This window comes from Styela clava, chromosome 8 (assembly GCF_964204865.1).
Source record: "Styela clava chromosome 8, kaStyClav1.hap1.2, whole genome shotgun sequence".
Classification (NCBI taxonomy): Eukaryota; Metazoa; Chordata; class Ascidiacea; order Stolidobranchia; family Styelidae; genus Styela; species Styela clava.
In genome coordinates this window covers 6,191,657-6,217,186 of record NC_135257.1, presented here as the reverse complement: position 1 = coordinate 6,217,186, position 25,530 = coordinate 6,191,657, and the positions used below count along the sequence as shown (strand labels likewise).

Here is a 25,530-nt window from a genome sequence, read left to right as displayed (position 1 = left end):
GTAACATTGTATGGGTTTATGGTAACTACTACAACTTCATATCATGTCAAAAGGTACAAATGCTGAATAGTCAATAGTTGGCTTAGAATGGAAACTGTTGATGTTACATACATTGAAATTACTCTTGAACTGTATATCTATCAGATCATGAGAAAAATATAATGTCCTATATAGGAAAGAGCTGAATTAATAGATTATATTTGCAAAGATAAAGATGCAAATCGCGAGTGAAATGGGTATTGAAATGTAAAAAAGACAACACAGAGAAGTTATCTCTCGATTTATTAATATTTATTTATGAAATACCTCATATAATTATATTTTCAACCGCTATGAGACGATTCTATGATGTCATCTGGAATAGTGTTCTACATACTTGGACCAGTAATTTGAATGGAATTCAGGGCCAAACTGGAACTTGTCCTATTAACAAAATATGCTCCTCTACCCGCTAAACGAGTGTTGTATTGGTGGACTCTACTACAATTTGTGAAGTGGCTATCAAAAATTTCAGGAAGAATTCCATGTTTAAATTGAAACATGATTTTCGCTATTTCGAATTTATATACATCAGTCACTGTAAGAATATTCATCTTTTTATAAATGGGACTTAGGCTTACCCGCAGACGTGTACCACTCATCAACCTTAACGCACGATTTTGAAGTACTCTGATCCTATCCAGATAAGTCTTAGGGGCAGATCCCCATGCCACAATTCCATATTGTAGATGTGACTAAAATATACAATTCTTAAAACCTTATCAGATACAAAGTGTCTCAGTTTGGACATAGCACCAATAGCTCTGGACAGACTACCTGCAAGTTGGTCAATATGCCCCTGCCAGTTTAGCTTATTGTCTAGAATAACTCCAAGATATTTAGCTTGTTTTTAATTAGCCATTCCGATATACTATGAAGATCCCTATTAACTAAATATTCTAGGCAGGACAGGTTTTTTGCGGCGAATGTAGCCCTAGTATCATCAGCGAAAAGTTTAATTGGAGCCCTAATGGCATTGACAAAATCATTTACATGAATTAAAAACAGGGTAGGCCCCAATACTGAGCCCTGGGGGACCCCTACCGACACCTTCTCACTTATTGATTGACAACCAATCAAAATTACAAATTGACTTCTGTTTTGCAGATAACTTACGAACAATTTTATTGACCACTCCCCGAATTCCATAGTGATTAAGTTTTGTAATTAAGATATCATGATCCACTGTATCGAATGCTTTTTTCAGATCCAAAAATACGCTACAACCCAATGAGCCTTCATCTATAATGTTTTAGTAATGACTGACAATATCAAGTATAGCATGTGGAGTGCAATGCCCATTTCTAAAGCCGAATTGGTCCCTATTTAGAATTGGGTTTTTGTCCAAGAAAGATTTTAGTCTCTTCTTTATCATCGGCGCCGATGCCGTTTCGGGCGATCGTACGTCTAATTGGCAAGCTCCATGACGTAATTGTGACGACGTAGTGACGTAATTTTTGGATGGCGTCGCCAGGTGTGGGTTAGGATTGACATGTCAAAAAATTGCAACCCTAAAATGCGGGAAACGGGAACGACAGGCGAAGCAAAAAAACGCGGGAACTACGGGAAATTTTACATAAGCGGGAATGACGGGAAATTCTTTTACTGTACGGAAATATGCATTTTAGACTATGTGACGGGTAAATTTGCACTAAAAGGCGGAAGCAACAGAAAGTTTATACCTGAGTGTGGATGTACGGTGTAATTTCACTAAAATGCATGTTTCATGTATTTGCTGTACGGTGTTTGTTTGATATTAAGTATCATGAGCGGAATAATAAGTCAGAATTTTTTCTCATCATTGTCTCACAATTGTACGAATCTTACTCACTTCATATGAATGCTCTTACCCAGCGCCGGATTAAACAATATAAGCACGTGCTTAGGGCACCAAGCAAAGAGGGGCACCACAAAAATTTTAGAGCAAACTTCAAAATGTTCCTTATTTTCCGTCTTCAAGTACCATATTAACCTTCTTTATTAAAAATAAACACTGAAACTTATTTATTGGACACGAAATGGACCCATGAGTCGTTCTCTTAAATTGTTGTTGTTTTTCTTTCTAGACTTCTCCTTGTTGCTGCATTTTGTTTTAAAAAAATTCTTTCCTCCTCAACAATTGGACCAACGAACTATTTACACTATGTGGCGGGTCCACGATCGCATTTCAACGATCTAGTGGTCAGCGAGGTCGGGAGTTTTTTGATAAAGTAGACCAGGGTGGTCCAAACCCGGTCATGCTGATACATTCCGTGCGGCTCACAGAACAATTTTAGCGTATATTTGTATCTAATGGGGAAACTTTTTTCAGTTTTTTTAGCTATTCCAACTGGGGTTGGGATCCCGAGATTCAAACCATTTTTCTAACGCTTTGTGCCTTTATTTTAGTAAAAACACTCCTCTGTTTTCAAGCGTCGACCATGTGACTGTAGTGACAAAACGCAGAGCCGACTTAACGCCGCACAGTTCAGTTTTTTTTTAGCTAGGTCCCGAAATACCAACTCAGACGGAACTAGTTGGTATTTGACGATGGCACTAAGCTTGCTCACGCTGCAAGTTTTCAAATTACTCAATATAACAATGCGTAATAAAATGAATGTCGCAAGAAAGGTGACATAAGGAAAACACGGCGGAAACGTATTTCCTTGCCCATCACACAGTGTCTGGTTTAATTTCAAGTAATATCGGTCACGAAAGAATAAAATTTGAAGCGACATTAAACGCGAGATGCGCAAACTACAACGGTAATTCTCGGGAATTAACTCTAGAATAACTGAGAGCTTTATAAATCTTCTTTAAAAGAACGCCATCCATGCAACATAATAATAGTCTGATTAGAACGGTAAACTCTCGTTGTTTGTTAAATTTAAAGTAAGTAAACTCGCGATATTTCGATCACTTTTGGGTTTTCTCCGACTTGCGGCCCGCGAGACCTCTTCAAAAGTGTTTGCGGTACTGCAACCTAGCAACCATGAACCACCTGAGGTAGACTACTAGGTACCGGTAAAATTTCAAACTACAGTTGTGACTTGTATCCTTTGGTATTTCGATCCACGTTGAGATTGGAGGCATGAATCTTTATTGTCACAGTCCCTCAGGATTAGAGCTCAACCGATATATCGGCCCGATATTGCGTGTTTGCCGATATAACATATCGGCAGTAACCGGCCGATATATATATATATATCGGCTATATATAACAGTTAAAAAACCTAAAAATATTCGTAAAAGTTGTTTTATTTATTGCTGGTTGTAATTATTTTTAATAGATAATACACTAATGTGGTTTATTGTTTTTATAATTAAATTACACAAGAGGGGGCACCAAAGTCTTCAGTGCTTAGGGCACCAAAGAGGCTTAATCCGCCCCTGCTCTTACCTTATGCTAAACAGCTAAAGCTTCATATCTAACATCACGGGAAAAGCATGATTTCCTTTTCTTATACTTACTTCAACTATTTTCCCAGAACATACATAAATGTGCACTAATTCGGAACAGTGGGATAAGTCGGACGAGTGTGGTAAAGTGAGACGAGCGTGTTTCTGGAGTACGAGTGACTGAAAATGAAAGATGCTCGGATAAAACATGAAATAAATTTGAAACGTGCAAAATTCAAATAGAAAGCTGTTGCCGATGAAGAAGGTACGAGTGTTTCCTTGGGGTTGGGATTTCGGAACCTAATATGATATTTCGAGTTAGGGGTTTTCACTAAACAATTCCGGAATCTTTCGCGATAAAAAACTCCTGAAAATTTGAGAAAAGTATACACATTTATTTATTGTCTGACAAGTGTGAGTGCTTCATACAATTTTATAGTTACTCCTTTTTGTTGTTTTATAGCAGCATTTCTTTCTGTACCACATGACGGTACCATAAGGTCGGCATTCTTCTACTTTCTTCGGTAGGTGAATTCTTCATCTCCGGAAAACGTTAGTTTAGTTATTGATGGTTTTACAGTTATGGCATGGCCCGCCATGAAACTTTTCCGGGGATGTACAAAAATGCACGCCACCAGTCATTTCCCGATTTTTTGAACATCGTATCGGTCATTACTGATAAATATTATATTAAAAGCATTTAAACAATATTGTGAGATACTTGACTTAAAAGTAAATATATATATATATATATATCTAAAATATGAAAAACATTTAAAATATAAATTACGAAAATGAGGAGCTTAAAATAGAATCTTGGGTGCATGCACCCACACCCGAAAATAGGTGGCATAAACAAAACAATTTTAATATCAGGTCTTGAGGGAAATATAACATAAATTTGCATTCGTCTTTAGTTTGGTCAAATTGCATTTTAATGGTTGGCAAAATAGAGCTTTCTCCGTTATTCTTCCTTACGCGTAATTTCCAAACCCTTCCAGTTTCGTTGTAAATCCTTTAACAAATTGTAGCCAGGTATATCAGCAAACTTAATGAGATTGCCTACACGTCAAGATTAAAGGAAGCAATCTGACCAAAATTATGAAAATGCAAATTTATGCTCCGATGACGACATTCTCCATCAGGCCTAATGTTTAAAATGGTTTGTTTACTTTCCATTTTTCGAGTTTCTTGTATATATATATAGAGAGAGAGAGATATTCAATTTTGATACAGTAGTTAACTCACTGTGATCATTATATATTCTGAGGGTCACCAACCTTTATGAAACCGAGGGCTTCTTCCTGAGTACTGATTAGGCTAATGACTATACCAGTTGGATGCACACTTCTGAAAAGCCAATTTGCTCGATTGAGCTTTAACCATCACTATTAATGGTATTCAACCACGAGGAGACACTGATAAAGTTGAATATAACAACATACGTAATAAAATGATGGGTGAAAGTTGATTAGAATGCTTGAGTTGGATATTCCATGTTCAATCACGGTTCTCATATTAGGGTGATATAATTATAACAAGGAATAAAATTAATATATGCAGCTTATTGATAACCGACGTTATTTGAGCTAATTTTAGAACTAATTTTAAATTTAGGACTTCTGGGCGACTCATGTGGTCCATACGGGCGTTGGTGATTTCTACTGTATTTCATCATTTTTGATATTGCTGGTACTCGCTGACTAAATCTTTGATGTCGTTATGAGCATTTGTAAATTCCAACTCATCCATGCCTTCGCCCTGGTACCAATGCAAAAACGCTTTCCGGCGAAACATTGCGGTGAATTGATCACAGACGCAAGTGAATATTTTCTGAATTTAATTTTAAATTATTTGAAAACATATTTAAAAATCAATACCGTATAAATGGAAATAGAAAATAAATTACTTGTATTGCCGTATTGTTGCATGCGACTGTGGCTGCTTTGTTTAGATTTCCAAGTGGAACTTTAAAGTAATCTGTTAAAAGATTGTCTGGAATCCACGCTGGGAAATTGTTACGACGTTCGTCCTGGATTTTAGCTATTTCTTTGTCTACTTCTACCATCAACACCTGGCCTCTGAACAATGCCGATGCAGATAAGTAACGCCCGTCTGCGGGATTGCAAGACATCAACATGTTTTCTTCGTGAAACAATTGCTGGGTCAGTTCAGAAGAAGTTAATTCATCTCCTTTTTCGCTCGACATAGGAGAAAACCCAGGCATAATGAAGTGCAATCGTGGAAATGGATTCATATTTAGTGCAAATTTGCGTAAAGAATAATTCAAATTACAGGGAAACCTTAGACTGGTGGTAACACCACTCATCGCAACAGAAATAAAATAATTGAGATCCTTGTAATGCGGAGTTTTAGTCTTCATGGTTTTGTTGCAGATATGGTAGAGAGATTTGTTATCGAAACAAATAACTTCATCAGAGTGTTCAAGCAACTTAGTAATAGACAGCGTCGCATTGTACGGTTCGACAACAGCCTCAGATACCTCAGCAGAAGGGAAAACGCTGAAGTTCATCAACATTCTATCGGGATATAAATCCTTAATTCTTTGTCCTATAAGCGTTCCTAAGCCCGATCCAGTTCCACCGCCGAGCGAATGGCACACTTGAAACCCTTCAAAGCAATCGCAGCTCTCCGTTTCTCTGCGTATGACCTCCATGATATCATCCAAAATCTCAGCACCTTCAGTATAAAAACCTTTAGCCCAATTATTTCCCGCGCCGTTGGTACCTGAAAGGGTAGGGTCGAGTTGAAATGGAGCAATACGACACCGAGTAAAAAAATAAAATTCATACCAAACATATAGTTGTCGGGACGAAACAGTTGACCAACAGCACATGATCTAGTGCGTACCAGACTGTCGGGCTCGAGGTCGACCAATACTGCACGGGGAACATGGTGACCTGAAAAATAAACATTCAGATACTTTTTTTAAACCGAGTTATAGCGGACAAAATCATCATCGAACCATTCATTTCTCGGAAGTAAACATTGTCCCTTTCCAAAACATTCTTCACTGCGCTAGCATGGTAGAATCCTTTTTCGTTTATTCCGTGCTCCGCAATGAGAGTTTCCCAATACTTGAAATAAATGGTATTATTTAATGCAGTAGGTTAAAGAACAAAATTCCAATTACTGGGCCGTATAATAGAAGGAATCACGATTTCGCTAAATTATGATGTGAATAAAGATTTTAGGGACTTGTGTATTGATTCAAGTGTATTTCTCCAAAACATAGTATACACCCTTGATACAATTTTCAATGCAGTGAACGATGATCTTGGCTTGTTTCACACAAATATCACACACAACGTAGTGCCGGTATAATTGTGAATTATTATCGGCCAAAACATCCAAGCACCTTGTGTCTGGGTTGGTCATTACGACCTTGCTCACAAATGATTTTTCTCCATGTTCTACTGACCTTTGATCCTATTCTATTTCCGCATTGTCCCACTTGCAAATGTATTATCTCACGCATTATCTTTTTGGTTTCTTTTGTTGCTATCTAGAACTGTACATATACGTTACTGAATCGGTTGTTGCTGTTATTTCGCTCTTATCTTATATTGCTTCTCAGAAACGAAAAACATTTTACAAACACCGGAAGTGGTTGCAAAGTTATGATGCACTAAGCTCAATGAATCTATACGTTGCAAATAAAATTTTGCGGTAACTTTTTACTTAAGTTACATGTCGCTACAAGACGCTAATTCAAATTGTTACATCCGAATCTCCTATGGACTTTTCGTTTGAAAATATATGATATGCAACGTCCACCCATGCTTCAATGATGATTGAGGACCAATTATTCGTAGAAAACTTAGATTAATTTACAAAGAAAAGCAGTTAAATTTAATGCTTATTGTGTATGGCAGGCGGTACATCACGGTTGCCCAATTTTCGTTTCGCAGTGATTCAAAAAACTGTATGTAGTAAGTCATTCGATGAAATACCTATACCTATGTTTTGAACGTTTTATATTAATAATTTATTACAAACGATTGGTTAGTTACGCTTGCCGTTAAGCCAGCTTTTAAAAAAAAATATTTACTACAAAATTTGCATTGAAAATTTCCAAAGGACAATAATAATAAGACATAGGTAGAATCGTAAATATATAAGACATAGGTAGAATCGTAAATATATACTACTACAAATAAATTAGGGGATATGTCGTGGCAATCATGAAAAAAACATTTATCTCAACTCTACCAACCAAGAATACAAAACAGCCATGCGCAAGGTCGGATTTAGACTTTAGAGCAGTGGTGTCCAACCCGCGGCCAGCGGGCCGCATGCGGCTCACGGGAAGGATTCGTGCGGCCCACTTAAAGTTTTTATATAAATACGGACGTATAAACATATTTAACAAAAAAAATTTCTGGTATGATATCAAATCTTGCTAGATTTGAGGCTTCAATTTCACGCGGCTCCTCCATGAGAAAAGCGTCGTTAACGCCACAGATTATGATTTTACGGAGGGCCACTCAAGCATGCAACATCTGTGGCGATATAATGAATTCTCTACCCATTGTCAAATTGATCACAGACTGCTATGAAGATATACAGGCATTTATCCCAAGGCTTGAACTGTATGAAACTCAATTTGAATTGAAGAAAGCAGTTCATTTTCCATTACTAATTAACTTCTACAGCAACAATATGGATTTCTATAAATATTTGAGACAAAGTCGCAAAGTTGTTGAAAGCATTTAAAGAGACATTCGCCTAATTGCAAAATTCGACGGTCTCTTCAAAACTTTGTATGCGTCCCGTTGACATTCGGGTAGAAGAGGCCCCAGAATATACGCAAACAGTTGTTTCAGGGAGATAGAAAACTTAAATTCTACAGTGAGTGTATCAATGAAAATGAGTTTTTCAGCCTGAGAAAAATGGTATTGCAGCGGCAATAGGAACAACATATATGTGCGAATCTTTCTTTTCGAAATTAAAAATTATGAAATCGGAGCATAGGACTAAGCCGTCTCCGGATGCCGTCAAGTAAACGCACCGTGATTGTGACCGAATAAAGCGAGCTTTGGACCTTTTCCCGACCTTTGACCCCGTGAAATTCTTCCCATATTTTACCATTGAAGAGTGGTTTTGCCAGTTGACCCCTGTAAAATGGGGTATTTTTGTTTCAAACCATCATTCTGATTCTTAGCATTCAACAATCTGTTTTTTAAAAGTACCGGTAAAGAATTTTAGCTTAAATCCATAACAGCTATTTCTACACTAATTTTTGATTACTGCAATTAAACTGAAACTCCTAAGAGAACAAAGTGATCATTATATTATTTGATATATATTTAAATATTCGAAACATAACTAGAAACTAACGAATAGATTTTAAAAACGCGAAAACGAGGTAATGTTTACGACAACGCCTGAAAATCTGTCTGAACGAGAAAAATGTCTGAGCGGATGCGAAACTACGTTCCTTTTTGCATCTTGCTGATTGGCCAATGTCATGAAGTAAACAAGGAAGTCGATGCTCTGGGAAACATCCATTCAGTCCGCAATTTCCAGTATGTCCTGTTGAGTTGATGACGTAGTACTGAGAACTCGTCGGCGTAATTTTGCATTATGTTAAAGGCAATTATGGCGTTCTATGTACTTATTTTGAACCGTAGGCTATGCTAGTGCTATTGGGCGGTGCATTTGACAAACGCTGCAGTGGTACAAATATGGAATGCAATATAAGGAATTACGGTAAACTCAAGGTATCGAGGTCAAGATATACTCGAGCTTTGTGCCGTACCTTTGCTATAACATATTTTTCAGTGAAATAACGCATACGAGGCCATTTTTTGTCTCAAATCATATAGATTTTATAATTTATGTGGGCTTATTCTGTAAAATATAAAAATATTTTTACAATTATTCTACGTATATTTCAATTTAGTTTGTGCAACCTCAGCAATAAATCTAAGAGCAAATTGTGTCGTAATTGTTTTTCATTCTCAGTTTCGATAGTGACCCAACATAACAGAATTTTTATTCCTTTTTTGTAATTTAGAGCGTATAAAATAGCTTCTAAATATTATTTAGTATCTATCGCGGATTTTATCGTTATCCCGACGTCGTTAATGACAATATTGTTTAGTTTGAGTTGGCGCCTTGGCGGTATAAAATTATAAGCAAAAATAAAACCATAACAGCCGACATGAAATATTTAAATAAGCGCCACGAAAAATACTAAAGTACTTTTCTCGTCTTAATCCTTCATCATTGACAATTGATGTATTATAATTTATACAAATATAATGTCCAAGTTTTGTGTGCATGGTCTTGGAACGGATTAGGGCATTTACATGTAAAATACGTCCCTACTTAAAGGAATTTTCTACCTCTGAAGGGGCTTCCGGAACAAATTAATTTCGCAGGTAGTTTTTACTGTAGTAAAATTATAATAATTCTTAGATTGGTTGTTGCTCACATAAATTGGTGTAGCTATATATCAATATTGTCTTGCCTCTTGAAAAAAAGAAAGACATATTTTCGTTAAACTGTTCAATCCAAATCGGATTCATTCTGAAAAACGTCTTTACAAATTCGAAACGACTTAAACGTGAATGATATCTTTGAAAGTGGGGAATCATAGAAAAATACAAAAAATAAGGTTTAACACCCAGATTGCGAATAAAAGTTCTGTAACCAGTTCTTAGTACGGAGTCACAAAAGGTCTTTTCGAACCCCGGTCGATTCCCGTTGCAGCGGCTTTTAACTGGAGCGCGACACTAACTTCGATTTAATGAAGAGTGTTCTAATGAACAATGAATAACACTAAATCACTGTCTCGAAATTTTATTCATTCCCGGAAGGAAGGCACATACTTTTGTCAAAAATCGCATTTAAAGGCATTAACAGAACAATTAGGGTAGAAAGTTGAAACTCTATTAAGTGGCAGGCTCAATATTATAACATTGCACTCAAAGAAGGGCGGGCACTGCATGAACGCTAATGGCGATATTCAAAATATTCACAAGGTGGAACGTGTCCAAGCGGGACGTAACCAACCATGCGATGAAATAATTGGCCAACTAGGAATGGTGATTTAGTTCAATAAGAAAATGCTAGTAAATGTTGAGAAAAATATGACAATGACACAAAGAAGATGAATACAAAGCAAACAAGAGCAGAAAAAACTACAAGATCGTGTTACCATCCAGTTGTTATAGACAGGAGACTTGTCAAATAAACATTTCACAAACGAGAGGCCGAATCATTCAAATGCCATTGTTACACATGAATCTTGGTACATTGAAGATTCTTTCACAACGTCCGACAATCATGTGATATTTTCTATTGGTCGTGTTTACATTGTAGATGTAGTTAAGTGGGAAAAGATGGGGATGGGTACAAATATACATATATAGTGCGTATAGGGTAAGCATTTGAAGATGGAACTTCCAGCTTATGCTCCTTCGTCATATTCCTCTTCTTCTTCGTCAAATTCGCCTTCATCTTCAGCAGTAGCATCTTGGTATTGCTGGTATTCACTGACCAAATCGTTCATGTTGCTCTCTGCTTCCGTGAATTCCATCTCGTCCATACCTTCACCGGTGTACCAATGCAGAAACGCCTTGCGGCGGAACATGGCGGTGAACTGTTCAGAAATGCGTTTGAAGAGCTCCTGGATATATAAAAAAAAACTATGCGTTAAGCAAATCGAATAAACCTGAGCATGTTAAACATTATTGAATATTTAATGGTTATATTCTAGTGTTGCTGTGTAGAAAAGAAAAATCTTGACGAACCTGAATAGCTGTGCTGTTACCAATGAAAGTTGCTGACATTTTAAGACCACGTGGAGGAATATCACACACTGCTGTTTTGACATTGTTGGGGATCCATTCTACGAAGTAGGAGCTGTTCTTGTTTTGCACGTTCAACATCTGCTCATCCACTTCTTTCATCGACATTCTGCCACGGAACATTGCTGCAACAGTGAGATATCGCCCATGTCGTGGATCACAAGCTGCCATCATATTTTTCGAGTCGAACATTTGCTGGGTAAGCTCTGGAACTGTCAGGGCTCTGTACTGCTGACTTCCTCTGCTTGTGAGGGGAGCGAATCCCGGCATAAAGAAATGAAGACGAGGGAAAGGCACCATATTTACGGCGAGTTTACGAAGATCGGCATTCAACTGTCCTGGAAATCGAAGACATGTCGTGACGCCACTCATGGTAGCTGACACAAGATGGTTCAAATCGCCATAAGTTGGAGTTGTTAGTTTCAACGTGCGGAAACAGATATCGTAAAGTGCTTCATTGTCAATACAGTAAGTTTCATCGGTATTTTCAACAAGTTGGTGAACGGACAGCGTTGCGTTGTACGGTTCGACGACGGTATCGGAAACTTTTGGAGACGGGACCACGCTGAAAGTGAGCATAATTCTGTCAGGATACTCTTCACGAATTTTACTGATTAGAAGCGTTCCCATTCCCGATCCAGTACCACCGCCAAGTGAGTGAGTCAGTTGGAACCCTTGAAGACAATCGCATCCTTCTGCCTCTTTGCGGACGACATCGAGCACACTGTCTACCAATTCAGCACCTTCAGTGTAATGACCTTTTGCCCAGTTGTTGCCAGCACCACTTTGACCTACAACGGAAACAAAACGGACAAGTTATGCAAAACATTGAACACAGATCGATATTGAAATCCACAAATAAATGCACAATGCTTACCAAAAACAAAGTTGTCTGGGCGGAATATCTGTCCAAATGGGCCTGATCTCACGGAGTCCATGGTTCCTGGTTCTAAATCTACCAGGACTGCTCGAGGTACATACTTGCCGCCTGAAAAAAAAAGAATGACATGAAAATATTCCCCTACTAACCAAGAACGAATCTTATTATTATAGAGCTTTCCATGACATCGTAAACCATACGTCAAACAAAAATGCCAACTCATTATGTTGCAACGCACAAGAGATCGCATACCTGAAGCTTCATTGTAGTACACGTTTATTCTTTCGAGTTGAAGATCGCTGTCGCCATGGTAACTACCAGTTGGGTCGATGCCATGCTCATCGGAGATCACTTCCCAGAACTAAAACAGAAATATACGTCAGTTTCAACACCTATACGAGGGATAAAGATTAATAAATCTAAGTACCATCTCAATCCTGTTTCTCTTTACTTTCTCAAGCTCGTAAAATAGCGTCGTAGAACACACGAGAATTTGATTGATTCCAGAATATTTATTTAGTCTTTGAAGTGAACCAAGCAAATTCAATAAAAACGCACTTACGCACGAGCATTCGACTGATTTCGAAAATATTTATTTAGCCTTTGAAATGTACCGAGCAATTTTAATAAAAAAGTCAATATAATAGGTATGGGCAGAGCGGGCTAGTAAAGATTTCAATGAATTCCACTTGTAATTACTTTCAAGATTGATGGTTATCCCATTTAACTTGACACAACCAGTCGATACTGGTTTCGTAAGCAATTGCAGTACATACCAGTAGGAAATAGAAGGCACGGTTCTTCAGTAATATATGGCCAAGCAAACATTGACAACTCAACCAGGAAGAAGACAATACAATAAATTAGCAAATAAATTGGTGAAAGGGAGTCTCTACATACATACCTTCGCTCCAATTTGGTTTCCGCATTGACCTGCTTGTAAATGAACTATTTCTCGCATGTTTTTTTTCTTGAGAATTATTTAAATGACTAAAAGTAGTTTAATCTGCAATAGCAGAGAGCAAGAGATAAAATGATCAATTTTATTTATCGCCCATGGTCTTGCAACGCATACTAAGGCAAATGCGACGACAAGATACAGTGATAAAATACTGTAAGAAAGAAACCCGTTGCGAACAGTCGAAAGCGAGGCGATGAAATATTAAACACAGACCTGCGGACGGTTACAGCGTGAACGCACGCTCCATGCTGCCATGTGCAAGTACAGACAGACAAGCGTACTACAGAACTAACCCATACCATGCTCCAAAATCTGAGAACATGATGTCATTGATCGATCGCCCAAAATTACAGAATTAATAACAATGCAAAGCCAGACTATGGTCGACAATACGAATGAGATACCATAATCACACAATTCGCCAAAATATTATAGTTCTGGAGTTCCAGCTAAATAAATCAACTGGAAAACACAATTTAGAGCAAGATAGTCGAAAACCCACACTGGCAGACTGGTATTCGTTCTGACTTAACTTTATCGATTTACATAAATAACGGGGCTGTATACGCACCACGCTAATGGAGGGCGACTAGCTGACTTCTTGTCTGACACAAGAACGGTTAAATGAGAATTACAAATGTGAGGCTAATCTCAACAAGCCGATGCGACATTATTTTTCAGTGGCTCAACAGACGGAAAGGCATGTTCTAAATTTGAATTCTAAGTTTGCAACGTCGGCGCCACTTTATTGCACCAATCACGTTTGCTCAATGCGGTAAATAGAACAGGATGTTAAAATTGCAACATATTCATCCGCTTCAACCGCCTGAAACTCGTTTATCCTTTTGTTTCCTTTATTAGCACTGTGCGTCACGCGGAGGGATTTTATGGATCACTTATTTCAGCGCTGGCGGCAAATAAAGGACAGCCACGGTGACGTAATTACACAGTATGTCGCAAGCGCAATGTGCGAAAGCGTGAATTGGCAACCCAGTCCACTTCAGATATTAAGTATGATAGCATAGTGTGGACCTTTAAGCCATCGAAACCTGCAGTCGCAACGCTATGGTCTACTACCCAATAATATAATCAGACAAATGTGTAAGGTTGAAACGCAAATCCGAAACTCAGACGACTATGAAAATACACATGACTTTCAAATTTTGGTTGATGCGTTTACGCTAAAAACACTGGCGCTGGTTCAGCAGTCACTTTATGGGTATACAAACATGCGACATTTTATCCCAATGTTTACGACATTTTGCTATAACATTTATGACTTCGGAGATGTTTACACACTGGGTTAGTCGATCACGACTCGCGTCACCAATCAATTTGATCGCGATGTCGTCAAAACAAATCAAAACAGATTGTCATTATTATCTGCAATTTTAGATATTCGGTAAACACGCAATCCCACCACTAACTTGCTAGCTAAACCTTTCATATTTGAGAAATTATAACAAAGCAGGATTCGAATATGGAAGACAAATGTAATCGCGAAAACCAGACCATTTTTACGCTAAACCACCTCCACGCCTGTCTTTCTCAGGTAAGTACTTTGGTATTGTATGAAGTTTTGTAACTAGTAGCGACAGAGCGCCCTCGCACATTTTCTAAAGCCTGAATTCTTCATACTCGTCATTGTGTACTTACGGTGAGGCCCTTTTCGTATCTGCCAACCAAGCCGTTATAACAAAGCAGGACTCGAATATGGAAGACAACTAAAATCGCGAAAACCAGACTATTTTTACGCTAAACCACCTCCACGCCTGTCTTTCTCGAGTGAGAGTAAATACTTTGGTATTGTATGGAGTTTTGTAACTAGCAGCGACAGAGCGCCCCCGTACATTTCATAAAGCCTGATTTCTTCATACTCGTCATTGTGTACACTTACGGTGACGCTCTTTCCGTATGTGCCAACCAAGCTGTTATAACTAGAGATGTACCAATACCGGCCAATTTTTCGGTATCGGCTACTTTGAGACCGGTATTTCCGATATATTTAGCTTCTCAATATGATCCAGAATGTTCTGAAAATGGGTTAGAATACTAATCTTGAAATTATTTTTTGCTCGGATAGATCGTGAACCATGAGCCATGTACGTCCCCACCCCCGCTAGTAGAAACGGGAATCGGATTCTGACCTGTTTCTAGCCGTTTATCAGCCAAACTGGCTCAATCAATTTGAGTATTTTTGCTGCCAAATTTTTATATCAAAGTTTTTAATATTACATGGCAATTATGCAGAAATATATCAATCGAATATTAGTGGATGTTCCGATGTGTAAAATATAAAATACGACGGTATATTGACACAAAATCCTGCGCAAGTATCTCAATGTACCAGTTTCAAATGAAAAGTAGGCTAAACCTTTATTTATTTTACCACCGACAGTAGCCAAATCCTATTAGTTTTCTAATTGAACACCGAGATTACTAGCGCCAGTTCTCAATGCATCAGAATCAATTGCCGCATTTGGATCCCAAACATCTACTTCTTAATATAAATATATGTATGTGATACTTCTCTTTTTTGATCCGAAATAATGTGCACTAATAATAATGTCAAAGACTATTGTTTAAAACCGTCTGCCCTGCATACTTGAGGTAATAATTACATAGTATCGGTATCGGAATATCGGTCGTTTTCTAATATCGGTATCGGCCCTTTTTAGCTGTTATCGGATCGGTATCGGCGACAAAAGTGGTATCGGTACATCCCTAGTTATAAAAAAGCAGGACTCGAATATGGAAGACAAATTAAATCGCGAAAACCGGACCATTTTTACGCTAAACCACCTCCACGCCTGTCTTTCTCAAGTAAGTGTTTTGGTAATATATGAAGTTTTGTAACTAGCAGCGACAGAGCGCCCTCGTACATTTTCTAAAGCCTGACTTCTTCATACTCGTCATTGTGTACACTTACGATGACGCCCTTTTCGTATGTGCCAACCAAGCTGTGATAACAAAGCAGGACTCGAATATGGAAGACAAATAAAATCGCAAAACCAGACCATTTTACGCTAAACCACCTCCACGCCTGTTCTTCTCAAGTGAGTACTTCGGTATTGTATGGCGTTTTGTAACTAGCAGCGACAGAGCGCCCTCGTACATTTTTTAAAGCCTGACTTCTTCATACTCGTCATTGTGTACTCTTACGATGACGCCCTTTTCGTATGTGCCAACCAAGCTGTGATAACAAAGCAGGACTCGAATATGGAAGACAAATAAAATCGCAAAACCAGACCATTTTTACGCTAAACCACCTCCACGCCTGTTTTTCTCAAGTAAGAACTTCGGTATTGTATGGAGTTTTGTAACTAGCAGCGACAGAGCGTCCTCGTACATTTTTCTAAAGCCCGAGTTCTTCATACTCGTCATTGTGTACACTTACGGTGACGCCCTTTTCGCATGTGCTAACCGAGCCGTATAGCTGGAATTCATAAATTATTTACGTTATTTGCGTTCGTAAATTCAAAGTGGAGTTACGGAAAGTTGAAGTTTTTCAATGACGTAATCAAGTAGAAAGTAGTCTTGAATGCGTACCTTCAAAGAAAATTTTCAAAGCCAAATTTCGTTGACTCTAAAACCCATTTTGTTTTTTAACATATATACACGTCGAATATGGCGACCGTTGCAGGGGTGAAAAGCGTTCAGCGCCTCGATAAAAATTCCCAATACTATTTGGTATGTACTATAGACCAGACCAGAGGAGGACAAGGTTTTTGGATTAAAGACCGAAAATTTTGCCCACCTATACTGGCGGGACATGTAAGTGTAACGTAAAAAGTTACATTTTATGAACAATATTTACAGTGTTACAAAAGCAAAAGTTGAAAACAATAAGCCTCGTGCCAAAATTAATTTGATCGTAATCTCAACAACTCCTTGAGCTATTTTTTAGCTGAAACATCAAAATTTGGTTTAAGTTATAGACCAGGGTGGTCCAAACCCAGGCCCAGAGGGCACATGTGTCCCGCCGCTTCATTATCTGTGGCCCGCGTCACATTCGGAGAGTAATCGAAAAATCGCATTTCGTGTTGTTTCTTAATAAAATTAATCAGATTTTGTTTTTGACATATTGTTACATCACTAATGTCACCTAATTGACTAGTGTTATGGCTAGCTGAGGCAACTAGCGAAGCTTAAATGATGTGCTTGGCAGTCTAAATTATTATCTAGCTTTCCATCTTTTTGGTCGGGAATATATGCTACCAATATAGGCATGAAAGAAAACGAATCGAATAGGGATCCTATTAGCCTTGGATGGCTATGTCTGATAACTAATAACTATGTGTTTGCACAATAAAAGTGTTTGTTTTGTATTGCACTGTTTGCCAATTTTTGCCACTATTGTGGCCCGCGAACAATGCAAAAATAAATTTGTGGCCCGCGGAGCCCACAACCTTGGACCACCCTGTTATAGACTATAGAAATACAATTCGTTGTATTTGAATGTGTGTGTTCAGCATTACAAATTTGCAAACATATACAGTTGGATTCCAACTAGCAACGAACTTTCTCTTATTTACTACCAATCACCGAGGAAGGTCAGGCATCACAAATTAAACTAACGGAATTGACAAAAAATGTCAAGGCAAGATATATGGATTTTCATAAAAATACACCCCTATGTATGTCTGTGTCAGTCACTTGTGCGAAGGCTTGTTTGTAGTGAGGGTATTTTTCTCATACATCAACTATTTAAATAAATTTCGACGATCAAGTATTGCTGTTTGATGAATTATATGCTTTTATTCATATTTCTGACACCAAGTAATTGTGCCACGTAAAGCAGCCCGGGCCCGACGCAATCATTATTAGCAAGCCCTCGCGCAGCTGCACTTAGCATTTTATTTCGGAATTTTAGTGAGTATATTACGTAGTTTGTTTTCTAAACATTCGGGCGACTCGTTTCCATACCACCATTTTGTAATTGAAGACACAATGGAAATTTTTGTTTGAAATTTCACTCTTTTACACAGCTCGCAAAATGCTGACGGTATCCTAGCGTCCTTCAACCTAGCATCAGGTTCGAGTTTTGGACACGAAACTCCCTCTACTTTGCCAGGTGGTTGAAGATTCCTCCATGTTAAATACTCGAGGTAGGCTGTATCATTTTTGTCCAAATAATTTATATATTTGGATAAATTCTCAGAGCTTGTGAAATCGTCTGCATGAATGAACGAAAATGGTGGTGCGACGCGTTCGACATCGGCCTTCCGAGGACCCCATACCACAGGTACAAGTCCACGGCCTAAGGCTCTCGACCAGAATTTTTCTGTAATATACTCTCGGCACCACAATCCATTTTCAAAGGCCAGGAAGAATTTATATGGACGTAGAAGAGTTGATAGGTTCCCCTCGAACCTTGACCCGAAACATTCGCCATACCTGCAAAGATCACTGCGTATTGAATACATAAATAAATATATATGGATATACATTTATTATTACCCATGTGATACGTCATTAATCAACACGTTTTGCAATGTTTATCGTTCAATTTTACATCACCATATACCATGTGCTTCCCAACTATTGGGTCGCGAAGTATTTCCAAATGTTACATACAGTTTTCGATTAGATAGGAAATTGTGGCATTATCATTACTTACCAATTATGAAACAAACAATGTAATAATTAGAATTATGCGTTGTGTCTCGTTAATAATTTCAGTATGGAAAAAATAGATAGGCGACTAGACAGATTGGTAATTTGCTGAATTCGTGTAGAAGGCAAGGACGACGGTTTATGTAATTGGTAATCTTATGTAAAATGAGTTGCATTTTAAATACTGGCTAAACAGGGTTAATATACTTTGTTTGATTGATTCTTGTAAGCCACAAAATGGATAATTTAAAAAAGAGAAAAGGTAACGAAGTAAAAGGAAAGCTCGAAAAGTGGTAGTGAGAAAATATGACTCTGATTACACCAAATGCGGGGTCAACCCTTTTATTTCCCGCCAATCTGAGCCCATTTTGACACCCATAAATTGTCATTTCTCTTTGTTCAAACACGCTAGAAACATCGTTTAGGTTTAGGCATTTCTAAAAAGCTTGCCTCAAACACAATCTGGCAAAGGTCGTTTAAAATACGTAGCGCGTCTCTCTCTCTTTCCATCGCGTTTGTAAGAGAGAAATTTCAAATTTTTTTGAGAAAAAGTTTTTTCAATTTGAGCTCTGTAGTAAATACATGCGAGAGAATGGAATGTATTATGTCTGATGTAAAGCGCATACGTCACCTTTCATACGAGTGAAATGTGGAAATGTAAAATAAAGCTGCCGCCAGTTATGGACGCGTCCCCGAGCATCGACTTTCTTGTTTACTTCGTGACATTGGCCAATCAGCAAATTGCAAAAAGTGACGTAACAATGCTCCCTTTCCGCATCCGCTCAGACACTTTTCTCACTCAGACAGATTTTCAAGCGTGGTCGTAAACATTACCTCGTTTTCGCATTTATGAACTCTATTCGTTAGTTTTCAGTTGTGTTTTGGAAACTTAAATGTAAATCAGATAATTCAATGGTCACCCTGTCTTCCTAAGAGTTTTAATTTAATTGCAGTAATAAAAATCAGTGTAGAAATAGCTGTGATAGACTAGGCTAAAATTATTTAACGGTACTTTTAAAAAACAGATTGTTGTGTGCGATGAATCATAATGATGGTTTGAAACACATACCCCATTTCACAGGCGCCAACTCGCGAAAGCACTCTTAAAATAGCCCCGAAAATTTTGCAATGGTAAAGTATAGAAAGAATTTTTCGGGGGTCAAAGGTCGGGGAAAGGACCATCAAGCCTCGACTTGATCTGATAATATGCAAGCTCAAGTTTCGCATCAATAGTAAATTGCACAAAAAATGGCAATAGAAGTGGGTCGCGCACTGAGAAAAGGTTGGGGAGGACTGCGCCTAACCGAAGCTCACACTAATTATACGAACGTTGGAATGTTTTTTCAGCTGCAGTTTTTTTTGTTTTTTGTTATAGGAATATAATAAAGCAGTTAATATGCAGTAATTCCGTTGATATTCATGGTAATTAAATGGCGTTCATGCCCACTAAATATATCGTTCAGTGCTAAAGAGGTATTCACGACTACCAAGCGAATCTATTCCATGATTCCAGAAAATAAAGCAACAAGCACAAATGTAAGGAGTTTAGCATAACTACCTGTCCAGTTTGAGGCCATTTTCCATCAACGAATCGGAGATTTTGATCCTACTTTTTGCACCCAATCTCGTGCAGTCACTGGCTATCATCACCGCAGTCTTGGTTTTCTTCGTAAAGTCCATTTTCTGAAGACATACGTATGGAGAATTGTATTTATAAGCGCTGAATATCGCCAAGAATGGCCGTAACGAATCCCACTCTAATATACCCTTTTAGGAGAACTTCCTCAAAGCGAGGCTATGCGTATTCTGAACTAAAACTCAGCTTGAAGCTAAGTTACAAGACATTATTGAAAACACAAGTAGCGGGCATTGCGCGAAAGGCGGTATCGGATAGTGTTAAATTTGCAGTAGTTCATGTCAATTTGACTAGAGAAATAGCTAATGTAGTGGTAGTAAATCATAAAGAGTAATTGTAGTTCCCAAAAATAGGTTGACGTGAAATTTGTCCGTCGTAATTGCAAACTTATAACTAAGACGTTTCTTTCTAGAATAGCTCAGAATATCTTGACAACCAAAGCTGAATCGCTGAACTCGCTTATTTTGAAATGAAAATACCTTTTTATACAGGGTGTCCAAAACATTTCGCCCGATTTTATAGTAATGACAATCAAAAATCTTGTTTGTTTTTGTTTATTAGTTCTTATTGTGCTTGTAGTTTTCATTTATTATACAATAACATTTATTTAAACTTACAATTGGTATTACTATAAATTCGGACAAAATTTGGAATTGTTATTATAAAATCTGGCAGATTTTTTGAACAACCTGTATATATTGAGTTCATGGTAATTTTGAAGAACGTAAATATTTGAATAGAACGGCACCATTGTAGGTTATTGCGTGATGTTTAGTCTCATTCTCATCATTTTCGCCAACTGTGAAATTGCAGGTTTATGCGTCGGCAAGTGTCATTTGAAAAATATACCATTGCTCAAGTAATATTAAATAACTTTAAAAGCTATACCTCGGGTCGCAGGTTCCACCAGCAACCATACATGTCTTGAATATCCGAATCACTCCTGTATGTCATGGTTAAATTGAATTCATTGTCAAAATCGTCAAGTTTTAATGGTCCATGTATCAGATATTTTGTGCGATATGGATTTTCTTTTGTCCAAAAAACATATTTGTGTGCTAGAGACCTGGGGAACAAACACTGGCGAAAATTATGCTGTATAATGACATGTCAGTTGAATGGATTTAATAAGCAGGGGTGTGTACCCGTTTAATATGATATAATTTAATCTTGCGTAAGTTTCATGTTCAATTCAAATATTTCGACTAGATAGCATTACTCATACCTCGCTGACTTATCTGGAAAATCTCCCTTTCTTTCCAAAAACGAGTCATGAAAAACGACCGTATTTGATAATTCAAATTTTGCTCTGTCTGTGGTGAAAATGCAACCCCCACATTGCTTATTCATTCTCACGGTAATCGGCGCCATTTCCGGCCTCTGGTATTTCTTTCGATACCACAGTGGTGCGTGCCAGAGCAGGATAGTAGTGTTTCTATCTTCTTTTGCCAATAAATGCGGATTTTGATAAAACATCAGACGGGATACGGAAGAAAGAAAAATGGTAGAGATGCAAATCGTAATAATAACATATAATCTCATAATAACTAGACACGGTTTATTTAATTTTTTCATCAACAGTTATCTAAAATAATTTGTAAAATGAAAATTACCTATTTCTTAACCTCAAGTTTCTATAATATACATATGCGATATATAACGTCTTCATTGGTTACAAGCATTAGCGACCAACACTTTCCACTTCAATTTCCCTCAAAATTTATTTATAAGGCAAGTATCTGCTAACTAAATTCATGCTATAAATGCTTTTATTTCCAAAGCAAAATAACACGTTTGATACTATAATTTAATATCATCGTATTTTAGCGTAATTGAATATTCTGCTGCGCCCGAAGGTATAAATAAAGTTGCTTCTGTATAACCTTGCATAATTGTTGGAATAGGTATCGTCAACTCAAATAGCAAGACATTGATTTTAACAATGTAATATTTACGCTAACATGGCGCATAAAATTCAAAACAATATAAATTAGAAGTACCGCATCAAGTCAACAAAGACATCTACCGCGAAATTAATCAACAAAAATATATACGATTTATATATACTTCTCATATATATATATATATATATATATATATATATATTTCTATTTCATCGATTTGCTCGACAACACGGGTTTATTTTTGCTGTATTTGGGCGACGGGAATTTTGGGGCGACACAATGCTGTAGCCCAAATAGTTTGGGCTTTATTTTCTCCAAGAATCCCTCAAGATAAAGGTCTGAAACTTTTCGTCATTTTCAACATTGCCCTCAACCATCACCACATAATGTTGGATAAGAAATTCGAGCAAAAAAACTCTGTTTTTTGCCGACAGTTTCTAGGCATAGCTATAACCCGTGTTGCTAGTTTTGCTAAATTGTGGCTACAAAAATAAATCATGATTTTCTCTTTTCTAACCCGGTTATCTTTTGGCCAGAATTAGAGGATTAACAGAAAAAAATTTTCGCTATCGTATTGTATTCCTATAATTCACCGGAAACTTATCTGGAACTTGGTACACTGTTATGGTAAATTTCACCTTAATAAAATTGCAAACGTGCAGACGGGACTTATTACGCCATATATAGTCTGAGTCCGCTTTGTCAGATACGATGGAGGGTTGATTTTATCCATCAAATTAATAATGAATTCAGTTTGTAGAAAGAATCGTGCTCGCTTTACCGTGCATAACATAGGTTTTCCATTTGTATTGGAAAAGAGGTCGATGGTTTGGTTGGCAGAAATGGAACACATGTCGCTTTGTAGTACAAACGCTCTAAAATACGGTATACAAAGACATAGTTTTGGATATAACCTTGGGTAGACCTACCATACGTCCCGGTTTGGCCGGGACAGTCCCGGTTCAAACGCCTTTCCCGGTGTCCCGTCCCGGTTAGCAAAATGTCCCGGAATTTTACTTTAGTGAAATTTTCAAAATTAACTCTAACCTGACGCAAAATTATGAAATAATTCCGTCCCAAAAGGCATAACTTTGCTTTAAGTCGAGTCTTATTTTAATATCTTAATTTTTTTAGCTTATTAGGTTGAGTGAAATATCACACAGAGCTTGAGAAATCTTTTAGTTAGGGAATAATGAGTGACGCTTATTGCGTCATTATTCTATTGACTTCAATGAAACTACAGCAACTGCTGCATTAGAACAAATGTCTGATTTGTGACTTAGTGTTGCTTAAATTTACGTGCATTTTCCTTTAAATAAAGTAATAAAAATTTTTATTCAATCTAAGTAGAATACTTTATTATGCAATATTAAAGCTTATAAATATAAATATGGAATAAAAATTTGCCAAGATCAGGCCTTCGGCCTTTCGTCCAGTTATTTCATTCATAGTTTTGAGTTTGTCCCGGATTATGCCCAAGAAATTATGGTAAGTCTAACCTTGGGTATCTCACTACCTCACTATGGGAGCTTCAGGAATATAAGCAGCATTCGAGGCAGTCAGTACCTTCCGAGGCGGCATAACAGGTTTCGCATTAGCGATAGTTTCTTCGTAATAGTGAATTCAATATTCTGGGATAGTATATATGGGCACTGTTTTGAATAGCCAGCTGGTTGCGTTCCCTAAATTCTCATTGACAGGTCGGTGGAAAATAACCGGTTTTCATGACAATTACTTATATATAATAACTTTATCATGTTGCTCTGTTGTGCGAGATAATAAATATAGTGAGTAGCATAATAATAGTTTTATTTAAACAACTAGACAATATATATATATATTACTAGTTCCTTTATTTGGTCGACAACGCGGGGTTATTTTGCTGTATTTGGGCATCGAAAATATTTGGGCAACATTTTTCTGTCGCCCAAATAGTTTGTGCTTTACTTTCGTTATGAATCCCTTCAGCAAAGAGTCCGGAATTCAACTTTACTCTCAACAATCTACGACGTAATGTTTGCTATGAAATTCGAGCAAAAAAGCTCAACTGGACAATACTGTATATATATATTTTTAGTTTCTTTATTTGGTCGGCAACGCGAAGTTATTTTGCTGTATTTGGGCGTTGAAAATATTTGGGCAACATTTTGCATTTTTCCCACATAGTTTTGTGTTTCACTTTCTTTATAAATCCTTTCAGCAAAGAGTACAAATTTCAACTTTATTCTCAACAATCTACCACATAATAATGTTTTATTTGATATTCGAGCAAAGAAGCCGAAAGTATTTAGGCCTAGGTATCTTTCCTGTAGTTGTTTTTGCTACATTGTGGCGACAAATATACATCATTATAAAATTGTTAAAATAGACCACATAAATTCTATTTATCAATGTTTATAAATACGAGCGTATAAACATATTTATCGTGAAATTTCCCGATATAATACTAAATCTTCGAGGTTTGAGGCTTTAATTCCACGTTGCCCCGTCATAGGAAAAGCATGGGCCTTTCCCCAGTCATCGATTTCCTCGTTTACTTCGTGACATTGGCCAAAAGGCAATATCCAAAAAGCGACGTAGACAACGTTTTTACATTTAAGGGAGGGGGAATAGGGGGGCGCGCATTTTCAATACGTCGATAATATCTTTGTCGAACAATTTTGCAACCAACCACCGTGTTTTTGTCTGTTAGATTGCTACGATGCGGTGCTTTGTTTATATTATGACGAGTTTTGTTCGAAATAACCGTCTTCTTTAAATATGTGACGGTCAAAAAGGCAATCAGAAGCCCAATTTTTCACGCATGGCTGCGTATGACTAGTCTCGACGCAGCAGAAACGATTTTCAAGGTCGTTCGGTCCCAAATACGTCTTCCTAGTGTATATAATAAGTATAAGTTTATTTCGACTCCATAATCAGCAAAACAATAAGATGAATGGTAAAAATAAATAAAAACTGATTATGAAATCAGGAGAGCGAACAAAACCTTAGATAAGGTTTAAAACGTACAGAATGTATATAAGATGGAAGGTTTTGCCAAGAAGATGTGGTACGTGTTCACTCACCTAAAATAATTGAAATATTCCACACACGCACCCACACACAAAACCATATAGAAGTTATTAAGTAAAAAGGGAACATGAAAAATTACATACTGGTAGTTAATAAAAAATAAATAAATAAAAATTACTTGCCACACCATATTAATAAATTTATGATGATTGCCACTGCCAAATTGATCAATTTTATAAATGGGAGTGAACAGTAAAGATAAACTT

At 37.3% G+C, this 25,530-nt stretch overlaps 3 protein-coding genes across 3 annotated transcripts; all 3 read right to left on the bottom strand.

The window, feature by feature from the left end:
• Positions 1-3,280: 3,280 nt before the first annotated feature.
• LOC120346407 (tubulin beta chain-like) lies at positions 3,281-7,011 on the bottom strand. Its single transcript, XM_039416134.2, has 5 exons — positions 6,860-7,011; positions 6,404-6,515; positions 6,231-6,338; positions 5,327-6,165; positions 3,281-5,250 (listed from the first exon to the last, which is right to left on the bottom strand). Exons 1-5 carry the CDS (start codon positions 6,914-6,916, stop codon positions 5,092-5,094), a joined length of 1,275 nt encoding a protein of 424 aa, XP_039272068.2. The 5' UTR covers positions 6,917-7,011; the 3' UTR covers positions 3,281-5,091.
• Positions 7,012-10,229: 3,218 nt separating this feature from the next.
• LOC120346738 (tubulin beta-4B chain-like) lies at positions 10,230-13,199 on the bottom strand. Its single transcript, XM_039416550.2, has 5 exons — positions 13,040-13,199; positions 12,388-12,496; positions 12,133-12,243; positions 11,199-12,046; positions 10,230-11,074 (listed from the first exon to the last, which is right to left on the bottom strand). The coding sequence occupies exons 1-5, from the start codon at positions 13,094-13,096 to the stop codon at positions 10,856-10,858; spliced, it is 1,344 nt and encodes a 447-aa protein (XP_039272484.1). The 5' UTR covers positions 13,097-13,199; the 3' UTR covers positions 10,230-10,855.
• A 3,685-nt stretch (positions 13,200-16,884) lies between these two features.
• On the bottom strand, positions 16,885-21,929 carry LOC144425606 (4-galactosyl-N-acetylglucosaminide 3-alpha-L-fucosyltransferase FUT6-like). The gene is made up of 4 exons (XM_078114930.1): positions 21,574-21,929; positions 21,237-21,414; positions 20,271-20,395; positions 16,885-18,493 (listed from the first exon to the last, which is right to left on the bottom strand). Exons 1-4 carry the CDS (start codon positions 21,921-21,923, stop codon positions 17,953-17,955), a joined length of 1,194 nt encoding a protein of 397 aa, XP_077971056.1. The 5' UTR covers positions 21,924-21,929; the 3' UTR covers positions 16,885-17,952.
• Positions 21,930-25,530: the final 3,601 nt, after the last annotated feature.

What these genes read in the sequence shown, in the direction of transcription:
- LOC120346738 (XM_039416550.2), bottom strand. Translation starts at nt 13,096, where the DNA reads ATGCGAGAAATAGTTCATTTACAAGCAGGTCAATGCGGAAACCAAATT. An exon ending in GAAACCAAATTGGAGCGAAG is followed by an intron (nt 12,497 to 13,039) that starts GTATGTATGTAG and finishes TTTCTGTTTTAG; the next exon opens with TTCTGGGAAGTGATCTCCGA. An exon ending in GTAACAGCACAGCTATTCAG is followed by an intron (nt 11,075 to 11,198) that starts GTTCGTCAAGAT and finishes TTATATATCCAG; the next exon opens with GAGCTCTTCAAACGCATTTC.
- LOC144425606 (XM_078114930.1), bottom strand. Translation starts at nt 21,923, where the DNA reads ATGAAAAAATTAAATAAACCGTGTCTAGTTATTATGAGATTATATGTT. An exon ending in GGTGGAACCTGCGACCCGAG is followed by an intron (nt 20,396 to 21,236) that starts GTATAGCTTTTA and finishes GTATGTCTTCAG; the next exon opens with AAAATGGACTTTACGAAGAA. An exon ending in AATGGCCTCAAACTGGACAG is followed by an intron (nt 18,494 to 20,270) that starts GTAGTTATGCTA and finishes TGATCTTTGCAG; the next exon opens with GTATGGCGAATGTTTCGGGT.
- LOC120346407 (XM_039416134.2), bottom strand. Translation starts at nt 6,916, where the DNA reads ATGCGTGAGATAATACATTTGCAAGTGGGACAATGCGGAAATAGAATA. An exon ending in GAAATAGAATAGGATCAAAG is followed by an intron (nt 6,516 to 6,859) that starts GTCAGTAGAACA and finishes ATTTATTTCAAG; the next exon opens with TATTGGGAAACTCTCATTGC. An exon ending in GCAACAATACGGCAATACAA is followed by an intron (nt 5,251 to 5,326) that starts GTAATTTATTTT and finishes AATTAAATTCAG; the next exon opens with AAAATATTCACTTGCGTCTG.